The sequence below is a fragment of the Saccopteryx bilineata genome, chromosome X, assembly GCF_036850765.1.
Source record: "Saccopteryx bilineata isolate mSacBil1 chromosome X, mSacBil1_pri_phased_curated, whole genome shotgun sequence".
Lineage (NCBI taxonomy): Eukaryota > Metazoa > Chordata > Mammalia > Chiroptera > Emballonuridae > Saccopteryx > Saccopteryx bilineata.
Window position 1 is genome coordinate 30,996,334 of NC_089502.1, and position 13,088 is coordinate 31,009,421.

Here is a 13,088-nt window from a genome sequence, read left to right on the forward strand (position 1 = left end):
GGTCATCAAAAACAAGGAACGTCTGAGAACTTGTCATGTCCAAGAGAAGCCTAAGGAGATCACAACTAAATGTCATGTGTTCTTATTCTGGATAGAATTCTGGAACAGAAAAAAAAGAGCATTATGAGGTAAAACTTTTCTCTGACGGGCTTATTTTAGTCAGCACAAATCCAATGTAAAATTTTTAAAAGTAAAAAAAATAATAATAAAACAGCCAAAACCCAAGGAAATCTGAATAAAGTACAGACCTTAGTTAATGATTATGTATCAATTGATTCATTAATTGTCACCAATGTGTCATACCGATATCAGAGGTTAGTAACAGGAGAAACGAGGTACAGAGTATACAAGAATGCTGGACTATCCTTACAACTTCTCTCTAAATCAAAAACTTTTCAAAAGAATAACAAAATTTTTAAATGGTGGTAATATCCTCCATATTCCTTTCAGAAGGTTATGAGGCTTGAATCCATTAATGGGAATAAAAGGATTTTGTCATTTGAGAAGAATTATGAAATTTGAGTTACTATTTTTAAAATTTCTTTTTCTATTTATTGATTTTGGTGAGAGAAGAAGGGAGAGATAGTGAGATAGAGACAGAGACAGAGAGAGGGAGAGAAACAATGATCTGTTCCTGTATGTGCCCTGACCAAGGATCGAACCAGCAACCTCTGTGCTTCGGGATGATGCTCTAACCAACTAAGCTATTTGGCTAAGCTATTATTATTATTAAGAATAATGTTATTACAAATAAGAAAGTCTTTCAGGGCACAACTTCTCTAAAGATGTAGTAGTCAAATATAGTGTATTTTAATTATGAAATATACTCAAGTATTAACATTGATAAAATTCAGATAATGCAACTTACTTGAGTATAAATGGTAGACTCCAAGTGGCTTCTAATCTTCAACAAAGGCTTTGCACCATCTACCCATTTAATATCCACATTAGATTGCTATGAACAGAAAATACACACATGAGTTTCTGTAACATAGGAATGAATTGATGAAGAACATATCATTCACATCTTTATGCATTTCAGCTTTTTTAAGAAAACAGATGAGTTAGCTTCACAAAAAGGGGATTATTGGAGAAAATAACCTGCCTTTAGAATAAATGTATCCTAGGTCATTTTGAATTTCCGATCCTTTGTAGGCTGATATTTTGATGAATGAATTACAAAATTAATTATTTTTAAAATGAAGCACCAAATCCAAACCCCAGTATTTGAAACTATCGTTAGAATCAACGGACATGCAGTTATTTTGTCAGACTATTACGAATGTTTCTAATCATTCATTTTCCATGTGTAGCTTTGTTGTGAACCAGCAACAGTCCCCAGATTCCACTTTGACTTGCTATCAACTAAACCATCAAGAGTCTGACAGAATTCTACTTTTTCAATATTTTATCATGCATACTTCAACACATGCAGGTATTTTCCTACCCTTCTTGATTCTGCATCCTTCAGATTCAAGTAGCCTGGGGGAAGATTGGCTGAAACTGGCAGCTGCTGCTCAAATGTGATGATTCTACCATCCTTCAGCAAAGGTACCCAGGCAAAGCCAACTGTTAAGACAATGAGCAACCGTGAGAAATGAAACTGCAAATGCAATTAGCTATACGAGAGTCTCAGTGCTGAGGAGCAGGAAAGGGTGGTGACGTTTCCGGGGATCTAGATGTGGGAGTCCAGGTGCTGGGCAATCTGAGTTTTGGGGAAGAAATAATGCATTTGGGTCGCTTCCTAACCTCACCATTGTCAAGAAGTTATTTACTTTATTTCCTTGACTATAAAATAGGAACAACAACACACAGTCTTTCCATCTAACAGGAGTTATAGAGAGACCCAAGTAAGCTAATGTATGAAAACATTTGAAAATGTGAAAAGTGCATCAATATCATTATCTTTACACTTTGGGGATAATTTTGGGTAGACTTATTTTTTAAAGATTGAGCTCTCTCGTCTGCTCTGATTGAGAGTGCAGTCCCATATCTGAGCCTATCTCAGATGGCAATCACCGAGGTTCAGAATTTCTTCTGCAATCCTTGGGTCAAGGACTACGAAAGATTAAGGTTGTATTCCGTATTTACACAGGGCATTATCTGCTTGGACAGCTTTCCTGATTACAGAAGAAAGAGCTCTAGTAGGAGAATGCAGTCAGGACATAGTGTTTACAACTTGAACCCATTGAGAGAGAGAGTCCCCCGGTCTCTACATTTCTTAACAGTTCTACCCAAAAGAGCCTCTTGGCTTTGTATTAGAAAACTCATCATGTTCTAGCTAAGAAAGCCAGAACCATCTGTGTCAGTATTTCCATTATAGACATTACTCTCGGCATCAAGCGTTTATAACTCAGATGTAAAAAGCTTGCTCTGGATGAAGTTTTGGCATTTGAGAGGGAGTGCTGGCTGGAGAACACTTTTTAAAGCCATTGCTTTCTGATTTTTTAAAAATTCTTTGCGTGAGTGTGTGTCTGTGCATGAATGTGTGTATGTGCATGCATGTGTTTATACTATGAACACAGAAGTCAACACAAATCTGGTTAAAATATTTTCACTCACATGTTTAATTTGGCAAATGCTTTAATTCATAAAAGGAGACTAATATGTTACTTTCTCTAAGTAGACTAAATGGTTTTCTCAGACCCTGAAACACATCTGAAGGGCATCTTTATTAGGACAACTTCAGAAATAGTTTACCCAGAACTCTTCTTTTATAAAAGGCATAGGAAAGCAACGTGAACAGAAGAAATACTCAAAAGGACTCTGTCCAAATAATTAAACTGAAACTTAGACAAATGAGAAAAAGTTTACCTGTCAAAAAAAAAAAAAAAAAAAAAACCCAGGAAAATACATTTCTTGTTCTCGGCAGTATTTTTTTTCTCACAGAAATTTTTATTGAGATATAACTCAAATACTATACAATTCATTTATTCAAAATACAATGCAATGGTTTTATGACAGTCACAAAGTTGTGCATCCCTGGCCACTAATTCCAGACTTCACTGATTACACCAAAAGAGACTCCATATCCCCTAGAAGTCACTCCCTACCTAGCCTTTACCCTAGTCCCTAGCAACCACTAATTTACTTTCTGTCTCTGTGGAATCGCTTACACAACATTTTTACACTGTGAATTCATCCCAGCAAGGCCAAGTGTGTCTCTCAGTCAAAAATGATACAGACCACTTGGAAACTTTAAAGCTACAATGTCAAGCACACGCCATCTGGCTCTAAGATATGAAGCTACTGAAAGAATGAACAGTTAAAAGCACTGAGTGGCATATAAAATAACGGTGTCATGCTCCACTGAGCACCTTGCCCACTTCTGCCTACGATTTGGACAAGGAAATAGTAATTTGTCTCTCTGGAGGTATACTATCATGGGTTCCTATTGTTCTGCTAGATTTGCTCTCAACCCTCAAGGTTCCTGCCCTGAACAAACTGCAATTTTTGGGAGGGGTTATAGAACAAGACCACACTACCCACAAAGGAAACTTCCTAACATTCAGTCCTGTCACCTGCCAGCCAGCCATCTCTCAGATGTCAAACTCAACACTGGTCCAAAACCTATCATTCCCACGTGCAATTCTATTACTTGGCAATACAACTGTCCCTTGAATAACATGGGAATTAGGAGCACCAACCATCACACAGTCAAGAATCTGCATATAGTTTCAATCAGTCCTCTGTCCAGGTGATTCCCAACCACCAGTTGAGCTTTGAACAATGAAGGTTTGAACTGTGTGGGTCAACTGAAAAATTCTAGTATATGTGGATCCACGCAATGCAACCCCATGTTATCCAAGGGTCAACTGTACCTTCTTTCCAGTTTGGAAACTTCAGTGCTAACTCTGAGTCATCTCTCTAGAAGCCATTCATTTGCTAGGACCAACATATTCTTGTTCTGCAATTCTCATTTTCTCCATCCCCCTGCTGCTGCCAGAGTATGTCCCCTTTCTTTCCTGGGCTTTGAAATACCGCCTAACTGGTGTTCCTTCCTTCCTTCCTTCTTCCTGCTCTAACTCACCTCACCCCTTATATTGCTGCCTGATTGGATTTCCTGCACAACAGCCCTTAACTGGTGTTTATAACGTGTTAATATATTCATATTGGTGACAGAATAAAATCAATCCACAGTCTGGCATTCAGGACTTTCCACAATATGACACTTCTTTTTCAACCTGCTATTATATGATTCGTCTCCCAGCATCCTAAGCCTTGATTGTATTGAACTACTTGGGCTCCCTGTCCATTTCCCTCAGCACTCTGCCTCTGCACAAGCTGTTGCTTTATCCTAGAATCTTCTACTTTCCTGTCGTGACTGCATTATCAAAGTCTACCGTGCCCCTAAGGCCTCACCCAAACACTTGCACCTCCTGGAAGCCTTCCCTGATTCCCAGCCATTTGTCCCTCTACGAGCTGAAGTAATAAGTCACCCTTCTCTGAGATCACACAGCACCACTTTCTTTTTTTTTTTTTTCCACTTTTCCAAAGCTGGAAACAGGGAGGCAGTCAGATAGACTCCCGCATACGCCCAACCGGGATCCACCCGGCATGCCCACCAGGGGGCGATGCTCTGCCCCTCTGGGGCGTTGCTCTTTTGCATCTAGAGCCATTCTAGCGCCTGAGGCAGAGGCCACAGAGCCATCCTCAGCACCCGGGCAAACTTTGCTCCAGTGGAACCTCGCTGCGGGAGGGGAAGAGAGAGACAGAGAGGAAGGAGAGGGGGAGGGGTGGAGAAGCAGATGGGCGCTTCCCCTGTGTGCCCTGGCCGGGAATCGAATCTGGGACTCCTGCACGCCAGGCCGACGCTCTACCACTGAGTCAACCAGCCAGGGCCACAGCACCACTTTCTGATAACTACTACTTTCCATCTTGTATCACAGTTGTCTGCATAGGTCTCATGTCCCCTACTAGATCACATGCTCACTGAAGATGAGATCTACTTTTGACTCTTGACTGTATTCTCCTTCTTCACAGTACCTACTACAGCATCTTGCACATATTAAATATGCAGACATATTTACTGGATAAATTATTAATCGAATGAGTTTGAACTTGTTCCAGGCTAGTTTGGATCTGTATCCTAGCACACACTGACGTTTTATATAGTGGGAGTGACACAGGCCATGTTCACAAGGACTTCTATGTTCTCCCAAGGATGCTTCCCATGGGTTCACCTAAAGCCTTGCTGAATGGGACCGGGACTGGGGCTGCACTACTCAACCTTATTCAAATTTGTTACATCTGTTGTCTTATTAGAACCAGGCAGTCCCCAATGTCCCTTGCTTTACACTTACTTCCCCCTTCCTCAGTGAGCAGAACTGCAGAACTGTGGATCCTGGCCTATTCTACATCAAAGAAATAATACAAACAGTGCATCGCAATATATGTTTCTCTCCGAGAAGGGCAATGTTATTTATATTGCCTATGGTACTCCAAGCACAGTGGACATTTGGTAGAAATGATGACAAAGTACATATCCTCATCTTTTACCAATTACCTTTTTAACTCAGAAATGGGACATTTTGGTGAGGGAAAGAAGTGGTCTGTGGCTTCATTCAAAGAGGCTGCGGTCTGGACAATTCCACGTCAAACAGCCCAAGAGAGAGACATGGATAGCACACACATACCTGGAGTTTCAACGGTGTCCTGCTTTTTGGTTGTTCCCTTTGTGTTGATTTCACAGCTTACGTGATAAAAAGTAAAAAGCAAATGATGTGTTTGACGCAGGTGAATGGGAAGTTCAATTTTAATCTGAAACGACAGAATTACATGCAGAATTTTGTTGTGTGTCACTGTCAAGCTGGACTGTCAGTCCTTTAGTTGTCTCCTCATACTTTTCCAACTGCATACTTCTCTAAATGACAGGCCAAGTGGTCCAAGAGATATCATTTCCAAGTATTCTGAATGATTTTCTGGTCAGTTTCAGTTTAATAACAATATCATCCTGGGTTGAGAGGGCTGATCTATCACTTCGGAGGGAAAGTCCAGTGGATTCTCCTGGATTCAACTTAACAGCTGTATTTCTAAAATACTGGCTCATAACCACATTCTCATAGCCCAGTGGTGCTATGCCACTTGATCTGAGTCAGTGAACCAATCCGTCTAAAATAGGCAATGAATTTGAAAGGGTACTTTTTTTTTAAGTTGTCACCCTCCTTTGCATGAAAAAGAGATTGCAAATAAATGTGCAAGAAGTCAACACAAATTTTATTGGAAGAAAAATACAACTTCACTTATGAATGAAGAAATAAAAATTGTCACAGCTAACCCATGAATTTAACCTTAAAAATTAATAATAATTTAACAAAAGCATCTCAAGTAATTTTCCAATCAGAACTCAACTGACTGTAATGCCTCTTGGAAGCATGTGGGACAAATGACAAATTTATTTAATTCACACGCACATACGTACACAAAAATGCATGCAAACACTTCCCTCTTTTTCTCCTTGTGTCTCTCTGTCGTCCCCTCCCCAATCCTGGTCCATATACAGTGAATGTTGTAAAGCCTGTTTATTTCTATCATCTTAAAGATAATATGGATTACTTACTACATCATTAAGTTTTCTGTAGTGACTGGTGTTGGCTACAGAGGTGGAAATGTTGAATAGCTTGGTGAGGGACATCTAGCCTAACTTTCATTCGCACAAAGCACGGTTCTGGTGTTGGAAGTCATTTCTGTGGTAGGTATATTTCACCACAGAATGTGCCTATTTGCAGCACCCAGAAACAGCAGAGCTTCTGGCCACAGCACCCAGGTGCTGTGGATACATGTGGCAGTAAAGCAGTCTGCAGATTTGGATAAACCAGATACATATGAAAAGAGGCTGTGACAGGGATACTAAGAGGGCCACTGAAAAGTACACAGAGACATAGAGACATGGGAAGAAGCAAAGAGAGGCAGAGACAGGTCAGCGGAAGGGAGCACAGTGACATGGAGACCATGCTTCCCCACACTGCAGACGTGGTTAGCACACCCCAGTTGGGTTCTGGTGTTCTGGTGGCCCAGCCATACTGCTGTCTGTCAAAGCACTTCACCTGAGAGGCTGCACCTTCCCATGCACAACTACAGGAGGAAAGAGCTAGAAAGGGCCTTCAGAAAACCTCTTCTTGATTTCTTATTTTAATGCTGAGGATTTGGAGACTCACAAAACGGAAGTGCTCCAAGTAACAGAGCCCGTTGTTGTCAAAGTCAAGGCTAGAATCCTAGTCCCGGTTTGGGATTTGTTTCCTACATGGTTACGTCACGCCAGAGCCCTTCAATTTGTAGCTGACCTTCCGCTGTCATCAAAGGACACAGGACACCAAAGCCTTTTGTTTTGGTGTGACATTTTCTATTTTCAAGGGACAAAACATTCAAGGATTAAAAGTGCAGATAAAATCATGAAAACAACTCAAGGAGAAAAAGAAGAAGAACCACTGTGGTTTAGAAATGCCAGAATGATGTATTTTTACCTCATCATAGAACTCTGGATTCTGGTTGTGATGAGAAACAACAGCATAGGCATCTGTGGTAAAAACAGACCCCGCCGGTTTTCCATAAATACACTGCAAAAGAAGAAACAGAGGCACCACTCTCAATGCAGGACTCCGAATGTGATGCTGCGGAACCACATACAGTTAGAAGCATCTGTGAGCACAAGGCCACGGCCAAGCCCACCAGGCTCTCACCATGAGCTTATAAATTCCGAATCATTTCCAGTCACCCAAGACATCACCAAACTCGGCTGCGCGAATGCTTCTGAATTTCCGGCCATCAAAGAAACGAAATTACAAACTAGCTGACAGTAAGAAGTCAAACACAGCTAATCATTCGGAAGGGAAACACTCTCAAACCTGGCTCGGAACGCTTATTTCTCTCATGCTACTCACATTTAATACGAAAGGTTCCCATTCAGCCAGTTGGCAACATGGCTGAATGCTTGTTGTGCAGTGGGCAAGGTGAGAAGTTTAAAATTAAAAAAACAAAAAATACTCAGCAGGCACATTCTTAGCATAAAAGAATTAAAAATTACACTACAGACAACTTCCTGTTCTCTTACTTTATGAGCCACATTTCAAAAATCACTGGCTCTCTGTTATACCAATAAAATAAACTTAAGGCCTTCTATGGTTCCACAGAAAGATCCCATTTCATTTCAAGTGTGAGTTTTTCACTTCTCCAGGCCTAATAAGCTCAAGGATGAATATGGAGTCAGCATGCCAGGGTATTAATTGCCTCTCACTCTGTTACTTCAGAACCAGCCTCTTGGCCAGCTAAGAAATAAACCGAGACTCTGCATTGAGTACAGAGCCAGCTCTCCTTAAAGATGGTTATGAAGGCAATTTGCGGGAACTGCAGAGAGTTAACCTAAGAGTCCTGAAGTATTTTACAAAAGGCTATGGCATGGCGTAAAAGGAACAGTTAGCCTCATCTTCACTGAAGGGAGAATCAGAATACAGGCTTAATTTAAGTCAGCCTTAATTTAATTTAGGTTTATGAAAAAAAGTCTTTTCAAAGGTGGGGGCTATTAAACACTCAGCAACGTAGTTGGGGGGCATTCCAGCCTCTTCCCCTAGGTGGTTCGGGTGGAAGACTAGCCATCCATCTGTCTGACTTAGGCTCAATCTAGAGAAATGGACAGCCAGATAAACACTTTGTGATGAGTAAATATTCCAGCTTCTCTTTCGGACCTCTGATTGATGGGCTAAAGAGCAAAAATGTCAAAAGCAGCCATAAAGAGTGAAAATGTCAGGGCACTGTGGAGTCACGGGTATGTAAGGATTGCTGTATCAGATAATACTGAGATGCTGCTTTTCATAGATCATTAATCCAAGTTTGGAGGCACCATTTGGCCAGTCACACAGTAGATGCCTATCTCAGATCAAAGCAGTCATGCTGTGCTCTGTCAGCTCAAAGGCCGGTCAGGTTTCAAAAACAAAGGAGTTTAAACTCCCCTGATGGTACCATTATAAACTGTCAGGTCAAAGAAGAAAATGACCTTGTGTTTGGACATCGGAGGATGCAAAAATCATTTTGTTATTCCTTACTACTTAACTAATCCTTGTGCTTCATGTGTAAGAGTAGAAAAGACAGTATTATATTTGTCACTTTAGTACATTTTCTTTTTGACATTTAAACAAATTAAACAGCGTATGAAACTATCAGAAATCTCTCTCTACCAAAAATGCTTATCAGTTTCATAAACAGACCTTCAGAGCTCTGGCATCGCTTTCATCTGAATCCCGGAATTCAACGCAGACCGCGATGTTCCTCGCCTAAAACAATTAATCATGCAAAATGAGTCACAGAATGAGAGGATTAGAAATAACACTTCACGCCCCCAAAACATATAGTTTTCACGGTTTACCTTGGCAAATGTTTTCTGGCTATCGTATTTTAATTGCAAGGGATATACATACAGATGGTTTTTGTAAATGGTAAAAGGATAACAATATTTTGTCATTTCTGGAACAAACTCTTCAACCTCCACAGTAATATTTTGACAATTCTTTTCGAAAGGCTTCAAGGGCACGTATGAAGAAGTAATACAATCTATAGCGGAAAAATAATCAGGCAAAGACAATATAATTGAAAAATCATTCACATATTCCTACTTTAATAAAAATATACATTGATTGTGTTCTCAAAGAGTGATTTAAAAAACAAAATGCCACATGACCAATTTAAGAACCCAAAAGGACAAGATGGAGTAGCCTGATGCTGGTTTCAGCAGAACCCTTTAGACCAGGCATGGATTTCTATTTCATTCTCCATGTAGAGTAGCGTGATTTGCCAAATATAACACATCATAATTTTGACAAATTTAAACTCTGCAAAGAAATCCATTACACTTTTCCTCCTGTGGCTGCAATTTTGCTTTCACTGCAAATTTTTATTGGTATCAGGGAAATAACAGTAAATTTATGCCTCCAATTAGCTCATGGCTAAGTCACTTTTTAAAAGTTAACTTGGTGCAGGTGCAAATTTTCACCTAAGAAATAATGGGAGCCTTTTGAAAACACAGATCTTATGATGTGTTACCAATAGTAAATTCAATACTCCTCAGTGTCAAAAACACAAAGCCTTTGAAAAGTGTAGCAGTGTATTTTATTGAAGTAGCCACTGTAGTAAAGCTTATTCATACACTTAAGGGGCTCTATGCAGACCATTGTGAGGGAGAAGGACAATCCAGTGAGAGTCAGACCCAAGGACACATTATCTGAGGAGGGGGTTGGTTTTCTCTGATTATTATAGCAATACTTATAATAAAATATGTGGGATAAAGGCACACAGACAAGTGATCATTCCACTACCCAGGTATAACTACTGTTAATATTTTGGCATATTTTTCCAGTCTTCTCTCTATGCATGTTTTATATGATAATAATAATAATAATAATAATAATAATAAATCCCACTGTATATACAGAACTTTATCCTCCTTTTTTGGACACTTTATCTGATGTCTTATTCCATGAACTCTTTTTTTTTTTAACAGAGACAGAGTCAGAGAGAGGGATAGACAGAGAGGAATGGAGAGAGATGAGAAGTATCATACATTTTCATTGCAACACCTTAGTTGTTCATTGATTGCTTTCTCATATGTGCCTTGACTGTGGGCCTTCAGCAGACCGAGTAACCCTTTCCTCGAGCCGGCAAACTTGGGTCCAAGCTGGTGAGCTTTACTCAAACCAGATGAGCCCGCGCTCAAGCTGGCGACCTGGGGGTCTCGAACCTGGGTCCTCCGCATCACAGTCTGACACTATCCACTCCGCCACCTCCTGGTCAGGCTCCATGAATTCTTTATGAACATAATTTCTCATGGCTGCATAAAGTTTCATGGCATCATTATAATACCATAATTGCCTTAACCTATCTGACAGTGTTGGACTCTGTGGTTGTTTCCAATTTTCTCCCAATATAAACAATGCTGCAAAGGACATTTTTACGTATAAACTGTCTACGTCTCATATTTCTTTTGGAAAAACAATCCATTGTACTCTTAGATGTTTTAAAACATAAACCACTACCCCTCTACTTATAATCCTTTAGTGACTTTTCATTACACTTGGAATAAAATCCAATATTTTCAGGACTTACCATGGTCTATACCAGGGGTTGAGAACCTTTTTGGCTGAGAGAGCCATGAATGCCACATATTTTAAAATGTAATTCCGTGAGAGCCATACAACGACCTGTGTATGTTAAGCATGATCCAATAAAAATTTGGTGTTGTCCCGGAGGACAGCTGTGATTGGCTCCAGTCACCCGCAACCATGAACATGAGTGGTAGGAAATGAATGGATTATAATACATGAAAATGTTTTATATTTTTAATGTAATTATGTTTTTTATTAAAGATTTGTCTGCGAGCCAGATGCAGCCATCAAAAGAGCCACATCTGCCTCTTAAGCCACAGGTTCCCGACCCCTGGTCTATACAATTTCCTGCATGACTTCCCTTATTTCACCTTCTGTCTCACTTGTTCCCATCACACACCACAGTGGAGCCACACTAGCTTCCTTTCTGTTCACAAAAACCAAGCTTTCTCTGGCCCTGGCTGGGTAGCTCAGTTGGTTAGAGCATCATCCTGATACATCAAGACTGCAGGTTCGATCCCTGGTCAGGACACATACAAGAATCAACCGATGAATGCATAAATAAATGGAACAGTAAATTGTTGTTTCTCTTTCTCTCAAATTAATAAATAAAAAAAAAAATTTTAAATAAGTTCTCTCCCACCTCAAAGACATTTTAAAGCACCTACTAGGTATTTAATAAATGTTTATATGATAAATCCTTATTCAGTGAATAAATGTATAGCATCTTAGACTTAGAATGCCTTAGTTATAAACTTCTATAGTACTGTACTCCCATTCATGATAGGTGATGGTGCGTAGCCAAAACCTAGCCAGCATTAGGCAGCTTCACTTTAAACATTTTTATAAATCTTATAGATGAGGAAAAGCTGTTTTAATTTGCATTAATGGCATTATTATGAAGATTGACCGTTTTTCAAATATTTACTAGCCACTTCATTTTATTTCTTGCAATGTGTCTTTTGTCTTCTGTTCATTTTCTCCTGGGATTTTAGATTCCTGTCTGCAGACAGGAAAAGAACTATTCCTTTTTGATCCCTTAGTTGATGAAACTTATCTAAGGCAAAAGGCAACAGAAAGTGACTGAAGTACACTCACAACTCATATAGTATAAATGAAACAGCATCTAATAAAATCAACTTTCTATAACTACTCACCATGTGTACTGGGTTAAATTAGCCTCTTTCTCCAAATTCATTCAGTGGGGACATAGCCCCGCTGACACCTTGATTTTGACTTCTAGCCTCCAGAACCATGAGAGAATAAATTACTGTCATCTTAAGCCACCCAGCTTGTAATACTTTCTTACAGCAGCCCCAGAAAACTAATACACCATGCAAACCACACACACAAAAAAATTATTGAGCCGATAAAAACCTGAGATGCAAACATCGTTGTTAAGGTTAATTTGCAATACATAAGTTCTTACTTGGTAAATCCATAGGAACACATTCTACTGTGATGTGTAGCTGCCCAGGGATAATCTGCAATTTGGTCTTCTCAGGCCTAGGTGTAAAATAAGAATATTTTATAGTTACAAGTTATTATTACTGGGCCCTGGCCAGTTTGCTCAGTGGTAGAGTGTTGGCCTGGCATGCAGGAATCCTGGGTTCGATTCCAGGCCAGGGCACACAGGAGAAGCGCCCATCTGCTTCTCCACCCCTCCCCCTCTCCTTCCTCTCTGTCTCTCTCTTCCCCCCCCACAGCCAAGGCTCCATTGGAGCAAAGTTGGCCCGGGCACTGAGGATGGCTCTGTGGCCTCTGCCTCAGGTGCTAGAATGGCTCTGGTTGCAACAGAGCAACGCCCCAGCTGGGCAGAGCATCACCCCCTGGTGGGCATGCTGGTTGGATCCCGGTCGGGCGCATGCGGGAGTCTGCCTGACTGCCTCCCCGTTTCCAACTTTAGAAAAATACAAAAAAAAAAAAAAGTCATTATTACTAAATGCATTAGTTATCCTGTATCCAAACTTAACATTTTAAGCTTTCAGTTTTTCTGAT

General features: G+C 40.2%; 1 protein-coding gene across 2 annotated transcripts in view; it reads right to left on the reverse strand.

Moving 5' to 3' along the window:
* DOCK11 (dedicator of cytokinesis 11) overlaps positions 1 to 13,088 on the reverse strand; it is a 233,465-nt gene that overhangs the window by 116,806 nt on the left and 103,571 nt on the right. For both annotated transcript variants that reach the window (XM_066249156.1, XM_066249155.1), the window contains exons 16-22: positions 12,520 to 12,596; positions 9,359 to 9,543; positions 9,201 to 9,266; positions 7,464 to 7,556; positions 5,637 to 5,760; positions 1,448 to 1,569; positions 869 to 955 (exon numbers count right to left, since the gene is read on the reverse strand). In XM_066249156.1, coding sequence (XP_066105253.1) covers positions 869 to 955; positions 1,448 to 1,569; positions 5,637 to 5,760; positions 7,464 to 7,556; positions 9,201 to 9,266; positions 9,359 to 9,543; positions 12,520 to 12,596 — 754 coding nt within the window. The remainder of the gene's footprint in view (positions 1 to 868; positions 956 to 1,447; positions 1,570 to 5,636; positions 5,761 to 7,463; positions 7,557 to 9,200; positions 9,267 to 9,358; positions 9,544 to 12,519; positions 12,597 to 13,088) is intronic.